Source organism: Chamaea fasciata, unplaced genomic scaffold (assembly GCF_029207755.1).
Source record: "Chamaea fasciata isolate MVZ Bird 193981 ecotype frontalis unplaced genomic scaffold, bChaFas1.0.hap1 SCAF_23, whole genome shotgun sequence".
NCBI classification, from domain to species: Eukaryota; Metazoa; Chordata; class Aves; order Passeriformes; family Sylviidae; genus Chamaea; species Chamaea fasciata.
Genome location: NW_027094108.1, coordinates 1,417,636 through 1,429,430, shown reverse-complemented (window position 1 = coordinate 1,429,430; position 11,795 = coordinate 1,417,636). Strand labels below are relative to the sequence as shown.

The 11,795-nt window shown below is 52.2% G+C and overlaps 1 protein-coding gene and 1 long non-coding RNA gene across 2 annotated transcripts; both read left to right on the top strand.

The window, feature by feature from the left end:
* The first annotated feature begins 988 nt into the window (after nucleotides 1-988).
* B3GALT6 (beta-1,3-galactosyltransferase 6) lies at nucleotides 989-2,704 on the top strand. The gene has a single exon (XM_066203064.1). The coding sequence runs from the start codon at nucleotides 1,165-1,167 to the stop codon at nucleotides 2,182-2,184; it is 1,020 nt and encodes a 339-aa protein (XP_066059161.1). The 5' UTR covers nucleotides 989-1,164; the 3' UTR covers nucleotides 2,185-2,704.
* A 3,824-nt stretch (nucleotides 2,705-6,528) lies between these two features.
* On the top strand, nucleotides 6,529-10,827 carry LOC136300539 (uncharacterized). The gene is made up of 3 exons (XR_010723700.1): nucleotides 6,529-7,035; nucleotides 8,257-8,647; nucleotides 9,162-10,827. It is a non-coding gene; the product is annotated as an uncharacterized lncRNA (long non-coding RNA).
* Nucleotides 10,828-11,795: the final 968 nt, after the last annotated feature.

Below are 11,795 nucleotides of genomic sequence, written 5' to 3'. Positions count from 1 at the left end.
GTTATATGTCAGGGCAGCCGCCACCTGGAGTGAGGCCAGCCGCCACCTGGAGTGAGGGCAGCCGTCGTTATATGTCAGGGCAGCCGCCACCTTGAGTGAGGGCAGCCGTCGTTATATGTCAGGGCAGCCGCCACCTTGAGTGAGGGCAGCCGTCGTTATATGTCAGGGCAGCCGCCACCTTGAGTGAGGGCAGCCGTCGTTATATGTCAGGGCAGCCGCCACCTTGAGTGAGGGCAGCCGTCGTTATATGTCAGGGCAGCCGCCACCTGGAGTGAGGGCAGCCGCCACCTTGAGTGAGGGCAGCCGCCGTCATGTGTGAGGGCAGCCGTCGTTATATGTCAGGGCAGCCGCCACCTTGAGTGAGGCCAGCCGCCACCTTAAATAAGGGCAGCCGCCACCTTGAGTGAGGGCAGCCGCCGTGATGAGTGAGGGCAGCCGCCACCTTGAGTGAGGGCAGCCGCCGTGATGAGTGAGGGCAGCCGCCACCTTGAGTGAGGGCAGCCGCCACCTGGAGTGAGGCCAGCCGCCATTTCCGGCAGAGAGAGGGCAAGGGGGAGTTTTCCTCGCGTTGCCGTCGTTATCTCGGTTGATAACGCGGGGATCTCCTCCTGCTGCCTGGCTGTGTGCGCGCAGCTGTTTTCATTGACTCATGGAGTGGTTTGGGTTGGAAGGGACCTGAAAAGCCAACCCCTGCCATCCCTGCCCCATCCCTGGGATGGTCCAAGGCCAGGTTGCACACTGAGGCTTGGAGCAAGCTGGGATGGTGGAAGGTGTCCCTGCCCATGGCCGGGGGTGGCACTGGATGTGCTTTGAGGCCCGTCCCAACCTTTTCCCGTTCCGTGATTCCATGGGCCGGCCACGGCACAGCGCCCAACCCCAAGGTGGCTCCTCCTCGGCCTCACTGCCCCACTCCAAGAGGGCGGCGGCCGCGTCAGGCGCTGCGGGCTCCGCCTCTCCTCCCGCCCCTTCCCCCGGTGCGGGAAGCGCGCTCGGCGGCGGGACGGACCCGCCGCTTTCCCGAGGAGAAGGCGGAAAAGGCGGGAGAGCCATGAAGGCACCGCAGCGCTGCAGCGACGCGCGGTGAGCGCTCCCGCAGGAACCTTGTCCCCTCCCGGCGGCCGTAGCGCCGTTCCCGCCTCGAGGCCGTGAGGGGAGCCCGCGGCCATGAAGGCGCTGCGGCGGCTGAGCCGGCACCGCACGGCGCTGGGGCTGGGCGGGCTCTCCCTCTGCGCCGCCGTCCTGCTTTACCTCGCCAAGTGCACCTCCGAGGGGCTGCGGCCGCTGCCCGCGCCCCCCGCGCTGCCTCACAGCCAGCCCGGCCGCGGGGCCCGCGCCGCTCCTCCGCCGGCCGGCCCTGAGGGCAGCGCCTTGGTGGCCGTGGTGGTGATGAGCGGCCCCAAGTACAGCGAGCGGCGCAGCATCATCCGCAGCACCTGGATGGCGGCGGCCAGGCGGGCGCCTCACGGCCGCGTCTGGAGCCGCTTCGTGGTGGGCACGGCGGGTTTGAGCGCCGAGGAGCTGCGGAGCCTGGAGCTGGAGCACAGCCGCCACCGCGACCTGCTGCTGCTGCCCGAGCTGCGCGACTCGTACGAGAACCTCACGGCCAAGGTGCTGGCCACCTACGTGTGGCTCGACTCGCACCTGGACTTCCAGTTCGCCCTCAAGGCTGACGACGACACCTTCGTGCGCTTGGACGTGCTGGTGGAGGAGCTGAGGGCGAAAGAACCGCGCCGCCTTTACTGGGGCTTCTTCTCGGGCCGCGGGCGGGTGAAATCCGGCGGGAAGTGGAAGGAGAGCGCTTGGCTGCTCTGCGATTATTACCTGCCCTACGCGCTGGGCGGCGGTTACGTGATCTCCGCCGACCTGGTGCGGTACCTGCGCCTCAGCCGCGAGTACCTGAACCTGTGGCAGAGCGAGGACGTGTCCCTGGGCGTGTGGCTGGCGCCCATCGACGTGAAGAGAGTGCACGACCCGCGCTTCGACACCGAGTACAAATCGCGCGGCTGCAACAACAAATACATCGTGACGCACAAGCAGAGCATCGAGGACATGCTGGAGAAACACCAGACGCTGGCCAGGGAAGGGAAGCTGTGTAAGGAGGAGGTGAAACTCAGGCTCTCCTACATGTACGACTGGGGAGTTCCTCCCTCGCAGTGCTGCCAGAGGAAGGATGGAATCCCCTGAAAAAATCTCCTGAAAAAAAAAAATTCCCCGCGGGGGGGGAAAAGAAGCTTCAAAGGATGGTGAAACTCTGGTTGTTGATACACGGGGAGAAGCCCGTTAATCAGGGGGTTAGTTACTCTTTAAAAAGAAAGATTTTGCACGGCTGGTTCTGTCACCCCCCTGTTCTCCTCCTCCCGGGGCTCCCCGTGGCATGGCTCCAGATGCTTTAAAATAATAAGAAAACAATAAGAAGACAAGTGACAGAAAGCACAGAAAAAGGTCAAATGCCACCATTGAAGGTGGCAAAACACAGAGAGTAGAGAAAACAAAAATAAATCAGGAGGGGGAGAGAGAACTGGAATGAAAAGTTGGAAGGGATTTGAGGTTTATTTACTAAAGGTCACGCCGGGTTGTGACGCTGATAAGACTCGAATGAAGCTTTTGTTTATTCCCTGGCAAGGAAATGCCGGTTTGGCCCCAAAGTGGGCACAGATAATTCCCCAGGGAATTGCTCCAGGCAGGAAAAAAAAAAAAAATAAAATCAGGTTTTCCTGAGATACCTGCAGGGAGAGAATGGAAATGATTCCATCTGTTCATCTGTCTCTTTCTGCTGCTTGGAAAAGAAATCGCTCCCAAGGGAGGTGGCTGAGCTTTGGCACAAATGGAATTCACTCTGCTTTTGGGAGAAGGTTTTATGGCTTTGCCAAGCCTCCAGGTGGTGTTTGGAGCTCGTTTCCCTCCAGCACTCAGAAACTGCTCCAAGATATTCAAATTTCGATTGATTTTTAATACAAGTGAGCAGGAATTGATCAAAAAATATTTGCCCAAAGGTGAGGGGTTTCGGATAGAAAAGTGAACTTTGTGTAGCCAAGAGAAAAAAGGTTCCCCTCACCCCGGAAATTCAACTTTGAGAAACTTTGATTTCTCTTTTTAGCCCAGGAAAAAAAAAGCACATTTAGGTGCTCAAAGCTCTTTCTCTCCAAAAGTTCCTTGTAAAGGAATTAAAGGGGGATTTTTCCCTCGTGGCTACACCAAACTATCAGAGCTCACACAGGGTGGGATCGATTTATTTCCAAACCTGAAATTCCAACATTTTTCCAGTGGCAGCTGCTCCAAACTCTTCCCAGTGCCCTGTTCCAGCTGCAGCTCTTGTAGCAGGAGAAGGTTTTTCCTTTAGAAATGGAAAAAAAAAAATCAGTTTTAGAGGAATTAAAACGGAGTTCATGCTCAGTGACACGTCCACAAATGGGATTTTCCCCTCCTGGCTACCCCAAACTCACCAGAGCTCACACAGGATGGGATCTGTTTATTTCCAAACCTGAAATTCCAACATTTTTTTCAGTGGCAGCTGCTCCAAACTCTTCCCAGTGCGCTGTTCCAGCAGGAGAGGTTTTTTTCCTTTAGAAATGGAAAAAAAATCTGTTTTTTCAGTGTCTTTTTTGGTGATTTTTTTGGTGGTTTTTTTTTTTTTGGTGTTTGTTGCACTCAGCACTTTCATTCCCATCCTGTTCCCTCCTGCCCAAGCCTGGCTGGAAAAAAAAAAACAAAAAAAATCAAAAATTAAAAAATATTAAAGTGCCAGTTTCCTCTTTTCTTTTGCTTTCTTAGCAAAATTAAGAATTTTAGGAATTAGGAATACCAAAGGGATCAATTATGGGGTTTTTTATTATTATTCTTGTTTTGATTCATTAATGAAGATTAAAAATCTTCAGATTTTTTTATTTTAAAAATGTCAAGGCTTTTTTTTTTTCCTGAGGCAAAACTTAATTCTTTTAGCACCTGCAGCTCGATTATTATAATTATTATGATAATAATTATAATTCTTATTCTAATGCATGCTTAGGAGGATTTTTCCCCCCAAAATATCCTGGTCCAAACCAGGAATTTTCCAAGATGACCAATCCCAGTTTTTGGAACATCCATTTGCCATCCAGTTGTTCATTAATGTCGTCTGTGTCGTGAGAAAGGACCTGTAATGTGAATATTTATTTCCAATTATATTTATTTATAATTCTTGCCAGTGTGTGCTCTTTATTTTCCCCAGGAAAATTCCAAATAAATCCGTGTATTCCCTAAATAACATCAATTGCCCCGTTATTTCATCCACCTTTCCCCCTCATTTCCCCTGGAAAATCCCACCTGGGAATCAAAACAATCCGATTATTTTGAAGAGAATTTTTTTCCCCCTCCCGGTTTCCTTGAAATCTTCATTCCAATATTTTAAAAATCCATTGTCCTCCAAACTTCCAACATTCCACGCTCACACAAAGAACTCAAACTTCCCTCCAAGATTAAAATAATCTAATTTTTTTTCCCCCAGAAGTAATTGGGAAAGAACATTCCTTTTTGGAATTGATTCCCAATTTTTCCTGCCGGTCGCTAGATGTCACTCCAAGCCTTTGGAAATGTGAATTCCTTAAAAAAAACCAAAAGGGAATTTAACTGTTCAAAAGCAGATGTTTAGGACTAAAATCGGGTGGTGGTCTCTGATTTTAATTTAAAATAATTGGGGGGAAAAATGAAAGCAGTTTTCTAATTAATAATTGGAATTATTGAGGATGGAGCCATTGTATTTTTTAATGGAATCAAGGGAAAACTAATGTGAAAACCTAAAAAAAAAACTTTGCAGAAGCCCCCCAAAAAGCCCCCAAAATACAGAAAAAAAATTTATTAAATTAATTAAATTAATGTCCCTATAAAATGTTGAGACTGAGGCTGAAGAACCTCAAATCACAGAGAAAAAAAAGGAAAAAATGAGGAAAAATCTGGACACTGACCCAAATTTTGAGGAAAACTCAGAAATCCACGATCCTCCAGACCCCAAGGGGCGCCAAGGAACATCCAGGAAGTTGGGAATTTGGGTTTTCCCCTCCTGGAAAACCACAATTCCCACTTTCTGGTGGTCCCTGTCGTTCCTTCCCCGCTTCCCCTGCACAGCCCAAATCCCGGGAATGCGAGCCCTGGTTATTTTCCACTCCCCAGCTCGGGCCAAGTGGAGCAGTTCCCACAAAGTGCAGGATCCAGGAATGACAAAAAAAAAAAAAAAAAAAAAGGCTGGAAAAAAAGAAAGGATTAATTCCCTGGTTTTGAAAAGAAGGGAAACGTCGCGGTTGTCGGTGATCGATGGGTTTGGGACGGTGCCAAAGGGCTTGGAATCGTCACGGCCCAAAGCACTGGAAAAAAACCATTTATCTCGAGCTGCTCCTGCCCGGGAGAATTCCAAATATTTACTTTAGATGTTGATTTTAGGGAAGGACTCCAGCCAGGATTAGGGGTGTGCCAAAATGCCCGCGGTCCGAGGTGCTAGGAGCTGCAATCTGGGGCCAATCCTGATTTTAATCTGGCTTAATTAGTTCTCCTTCCTTCCCTGATCCCAGGAAAACGAGAGTCCTGCTCGCCCTTGGGAATGTGCTGGGCTGGATCCGTGGCTTTGCCAAGCTCAGATCCCAGACTGGGATTAATTTGGGGGAGTTTTTTGGCAGTTTCCTGGATGAGTTTTTCCCGCAGCTCCTCGGAATCCGGAGCTTCTGTGCACATCCCGCTGTCCCTTCCCGAAATCCTGCTGCAATAAAAAAAAACCATCAGGAGAATCTTCAGCCCCGCCAGGATTTCCCCAATTTCAGCTGCCGTGCACAAGGACTTGGAAAAAATCGGAGTTATCCTGCTTTTCTCATTCCCAAACCTGGAATTCCATAGGGATTCCTGGCTAGGGAGAAATCCTGGGGTTTTTTCTTTCTGTTCTGTGGGGTGGGGGTCACTCAGCTGCTCCCTGGAATCTTGGAATTCAGGCTGGAAAAAGCGGCCGAGATTTGAACCCCAAGTGCCATGTCCGGGGGTTTTTGGGATGCTGATCCCCAGGGTTTGGGATGATCCCAGGGATGGGGATTCCACCACTTCCCTGGGCGGCCCATTCCAATGGTTGGCCACTCTTTCCGGGAGGAAAGATTCCCAAATATCCAGCCTGACCCTGGCCCGGTGCTGTGGATCTCTAATTCCAAAAGAATTGAGTGGGAAGAGCTGTTAAAAGGGAATCTTTACCTCAGCTTCTCCCTCAGAATTTCAGGAACAAATGATCCCAAAGGCTTTGGGACGCAGGCCTGGCTGGATTTCGGGAACTGCAGTTAAATCCTGCAATTTCCCACTCCATACCCAAGGGCAAACTTCCCAAATCCCAGCCTGGTGCTGCGGATCTCTAATTCCAAAGGAATTTAGTGGGAAGAGCTGTTAAAAGGGAACTTTTACCTCAGCTTCTCCCTCAGAACTTTGGGCTTTGAGACGCAGGCCTGGCTGGAATTGGGCAAGAGCCCGATTAGCTCCCACTTTATAAAATTCCCCGGAGCCCGACTATCTCCCACTTTATAAAATTCCCCGGAGCCCGACTATCTCCCGCTTTATAAAATTCCCCGGAGCCCGACTGTCTCCCGCTTTATAAAATTCCCCGGAGCCCGACTATCTCCCGCTTTATAAAATTCCCCGGAGCCCGACTATCTCCCGCTTTATAAAATTCCCCGGAGCCCGACTATCTCCCGCTTTATAAAATTCCCCGGAGCCCGGCTATCTCCCGCTTTATAAAATTCCCCGGAGCCCGACTATCTCCCACTTTTTGAAGAGCGCGGAGTGGCCGGGCGGTTTCTGAGGCCAAGGCGGAGGGGACGAAAACAAGGAGCCAAGCAGCGGGCTCCGGTTTCTGCGGAGCCGCGGGAGGAGACGGCTGGAGCCTCCAGAGCGGCCGATAAGATCAGCCGCGGTTGCTGTTTGCCGCCGCAGACGGCGGGGCTGGAGACAGCGAAAGAAATGGAAATAAATCCCGAAAGCGGAGGGCGGCGAGCGGCGGAGGGCGCCGGCTCCAGGGAGATCCGTAAACAGTGCGAGGTGTGGGGTGTGGCTGCTTTTCCTTGGGGGCACCGAGGGGGAGACGGGGAAACCGGGGGGAGGAGGGGAGGGAGGGGGAAACTGAGGGGAAACTGAGGGGGAATGAAGGGAGGGAGGGGAAAACTGAGGGGAAACTGAGGGGAAATGAAGGGAGGGAGGGGGGAAACTGGGGAAAACCGGGGGGAATGAAGGGAGGGAGGGGGAAACTGAGGGGAAACTGAGGGGAATGAAGGGAGGGAGGGGAAAACTGAGGGGAAACTGAGGGGGATGAAGGGATGGAGGGGGAAAACTGAGGGGAAACTGAGGGGGATGAAGGGATGGAGGGGAAAACTGAGGGGAAACTGAGGGGGATGAAGGGATGGAGGGGAAAACTGAGGGGAAACTGAGGGGGATGAAGGGAGGGAGGGGGAAACTGAGGGGAAACTGAGGGGAATGAAGGGAGGGAGGGGGAAACTGAGGGGAAACTGAGGGGGAATGAAGGGATGGAGGGGAAAACTGAGGGGAAACTGAGGGGAAAATGAAGGGATGGAGGGGAAAACTGAGGGGAAACTGAGGGGAATGAAGGGATGGAGGGGAAAACTGGGGAAAACCGGGGGGGAATGAAGGGAGGGAGGGGAAACTGGGGAAAACCGGGGGGGAATGAAGGGAGGGAGGGGAAACTGAGGGGAAACCGGGGGGCAATGAAGGGATGGAGGGGAAAACTGAGGGGAAACTGAGGGGAATGAAGGGAGGGAGGGGAAACTGAGGGGAAACTGAGGGGAATGAAGGGATGGAGGGGAAAACTGGGGAAAACCGAGGGGGAATGAAGGGAGGGAGGGGAAAACTGGGGAAAACTGAGGGGGAATGAAGGGAGGGAGGGGAAAACTGGGGAAAACCGGGGGGGAATGAAGGGATGGAGGGGAAAACTGGGGAAAACCGGGGGGGAATGAAGGGATGGAGGGGAAAACTGGGGAAAACCGGGGGGGAATGAAGGGATGGAGGGGAAAACTGGGGGGAAAACTGAGGGGGAATGAAGGGATGGAGGGGAAAACTGAGGGGAAACTGAGGGGAATGAAGGGATGGAGGGGAAAACCGGGGGGAAAACCGGGGGGGAATGAAGGGAGGGAGGGGAAAACTGAGGGGAAACTGAGGGGAATGAAGGGAGGGAGGGGGAAAGCGGGAAAAGCTGAGGGGGAGATGAAGGAATGAAAGGGAAAAGCAACTTTGTTTTCATTCCAAAAGGGATTTTATCTTTCTTGGAGTGTCCCGGCAGCAGCTCCCGGCTGGAATTCCTTCTCGGAAAGAGACAGGGAATAAATGAAATTGTGTTTTCGGGCCAGGAGGCTGGAAAAGCAATTCCTGATCCTGGCAGAGGCTCCAAAGGGAACCTCAGGCATCACCTGGGTGAAGAGAAAATAAATCTGGGTTAAAGAACAAACCTCAGAGCGGGACTAATTCTAATTCCAAGTTTAGAATTCCTGTGGGAAGTCGGGGAGAAATCCCGGCTCCTCGCAGTGGCCACAGTGACATGGGAAGGGTCCAAAGTGGATTTCGAGGAATTTTCCTCCTCATTCCCAGTGAATTACTGGATCAGCCGGCGGAACATTCCAGCACGGGAAGTTTTCCCAGCCGGGTGGGGGAAATCCCTGAGTAACCCGCTCTGCTCCCACCCCCCGAGCGTTTGCCAGGGTTGGTTATCCCGGGATTGACCCCTCGGTGGGCCAGGGTGACAGAGCAGCAGGAATGTTTGGGATAATCCCATTTTTCCTTGCCTTGGGCTCCGCCCCATCCACGTGGAGCCCGTCATTCCCTGCTCCTGCCAGTTGTCTATCCCGAAAAACCTTTGGCTCTCGCTGCATTCCGGATGAAATCAGCCATCGAGGGCCCAAAGCTTCCTCCCCTCCCTCTGCATTCGCCTCGTATCCCTCAGGGATTTCTCCGTGGGTTGGGAAGGGCAGTTTGGAGGGAAAAGGAAAGGCGGGAGCAGGTTGGGAATGGCTGCAAATTCCAGGATTGGGGAATCCGGAGAGGCTGAGTTAGCAGCAGCAGAGTGGGATTATACAGGAAAAAAACACCAGGAAAATCCAGTGTTAGGAATATTCCAGAGGAACGAATGGGAATCCTTGTAAATGGGATGAAAATTCCAGGCGCCTTCCACCAGGAATTCTGGAGCTAAGAGGAGCTGCTTCCGTTTCCTGCAGATCCGAAAATCCCCATCGGGCTCGTCCTCCCCTCACAGATTCCTGGATTTTGGGGGAAAGTCCCGGATTTGGGGGGGAAATTCCTGGATTTGGGGAAAAGTCCTGGATTTGGGGGGAAATTCCTGGATTTGGGGGGAAATTCCTGGATTTGGGGGGGAAATTCCTGGATTTGGGGGGAAATTCCTGGATATCAGGGAAAGGTTCTTCCCCCAGAGGAAGACCAGGCTCCTCAGGGAATGTCCCATTCCCAGAGCTCCGGGAATTTTTGGACAACGCTCCCAGGTGGGATTTTGGGCTGGGATGAGAGTTGGACCCCGCTCCCAGCTCGGGATATTCCCTAATTGCGCGATTCCCGGTGTCCCCATTCCTTGAATGATCCCTTTCCCCTCCTGCCCGAGCGCTTCCCGCTTCCCCCGCTGCAATCAGGGAGTGTTTATCCCACCGCTTCCCTTTCTCCCATGCCTTTTTCCATGGAATGGCAGACATCAAACAGCTCGTTTCCCTTGGCTTGCGTCCCTCAAACGGGCCGGAACGGCGCCTCGTCAACGACCGCACGGTTTAAAACCCAGGAATTCTGGAATTCTTTGTTTTCTTCCTCCCCCCTGTCCTGTTTTAACGCTTTAAATCCAACTTTTTTCCAAGCTTTTCCAGCTTTGTCCCCGGTCTCCTCTCTGGCTCTGCGGAGCAGGAAAAGGAAAATAATAAAGGATAAAAATTGGGATGAAAATGATCCTTTAAAGGATTCCTGGGATCACCCTGCAGTGAATGGGGGCTCCAAGGTCGAGGAAATTTTTTTCCCTGCTTTGTTTTGTTTTGTTTTTTGTTTTTTTTCTTCCAGAACAATCCAGGGAAAGGAACTTGGGCAAAGGGGATTTTCTCCAGAACACCCAGGCGGTTCCTGGCTGGATTTGAGGATCCTTCAGGGGCTTTTCCAGCCTTGAATTCCCACCTTTGGCAGGGATTGGGATCCTCAAGAGCCCGCCTGGATTTCCAGCCACGATTGGAGAGACTTGGAACATTCCTGTGGATTCCAGGGCTCCAAACCACCTGATGGAGCTTTCCCCTCCTCATTCCCACCCAGCGATGGGAATTCCGAGGGAACGTTCTGTGGTCGGGGCTTTGGGCAGGACAGAGAGTACGAATTCATCAGTTCTTCGTATCATGTGAACGGAAAGAGCTCGGCTGGGGTGATTAATTATTGAAATATTTCAAAATTATTTCAATTCTTTCAATAGATGAACAGAAAGAGCTTGGCTGGGGCAATTTATTATTGAAATTTCTCAAATTATTTCAATTCTTTCAATAGATGAACAGAAACAGGTTGGCTGGGGCGATTTGTTATTGAAATAATTAAAAATTATTTCAAGTCTTTCAATATATGAACAGAAAGAGCTTGGCTGGGGCGATTAATTATTGAAATATTTCAAATTATTTCAATTCTTTCAATATATGAACAGAAAGAGCTTTGGTGGGGCGATTAATTATTGAAATATTTCAAAATTATTTCAATTCTTTCAATATATGAACAGAAACAGGTTGGCTGGGGTGATTTGTTATTGAAATAATTAAAAATTATTTCAATTCTTTCAATAGATGAACAGAAAGAGCTTGGCTGGGGCGATTAATGATTGAAATTTTTCAAATTCTTTCAATATTGTATTGACAGAAAGAGCTTGGCTGGGCCAATTTATTGTTGAACTATTTGAAAGTTATTTTAATTATTTCAATCCATTTAAGCCTCTTCTCCTTTGCTGCTTGCAAGCCAGAGATCCAGAAAAATCCCAGACTGGGAAAAGGCTTTTCCATCCCCTTCATCCCCACAGACCCCCGGCAGCATTGTCCTCGGGCTGCCTCCTCCTCCTCCTCCTCCTCCTCCTCCTCGTCCTCCTCCTCCTCCTCCTCGTCCTCCTCCTCCTCCTCGTCCTCCTCCTCCTCCTCGTCCTCCTCCTCCTCCTCGTCCTCCTCCTCCTCCTCGTCCTCCTCCTCCTCCTCCTCCTCCTCCTCGTCCTCCTCCTCCTCCTCGTCCTCCTCCTCGTCCTCCTCCTCGTCCTCCTCCTCGTCCTCCTCCTCGTCCTCCTCCTCGTCCTCCTCCTCGTCCTCCTCCTCCTCCTCGTCCTCCTCCTCCTCGTCCTCGTCCTCCTCCTCCTCCTCCTCCTCGTCCTCGTCCTCCTCGTCCTCCTCCTCCTCGTCCTCCTCGTCCTCCTCCTCCTCGTCCTCCTCGTCCTCCTCCTCCTCGTCCTCCTCCTCCTCGTCCTCCTCCTCCTCGTCCTCCTCCTCGTCCTCCTCCTCGTCCTCCTCCTCGTCCTCCTCCTCCTCCTCCTCGTCCTCCTCGTCCTCCTCGTCCTCGTCCTCCTCGTCCTCCTCGTCCTCGTCCTCCTCGTCCTCCTCCTCGTCCTCCTCCTCCTCCTCCTCCTCCTCCTCCTCGTCCTCCTCCTCGTCCTCCTCGTCCTCCTCGTCCTCCTCGTCCTCCTCGTCCTCCTCGTCCTCCTCGTCCTCCTCGTCCTCCTCGTCCTCGTCCTCCTCGTCCTCCTCGTCCTCCTCGTCCTCCTCCTCGTCCTCCTCCTCGTCCTCCTCCTCCTC

Bases quoted from the DNA above. Each gene is read 5' to 3' on its own strand.
- B3GALT6 (XM_066203064.1), top strand. From the start codon at position 1,165: ATGAAGGCGCTGCGGCGGCTGAGCCGGCACCGCACGGCGCTGGGGCTG.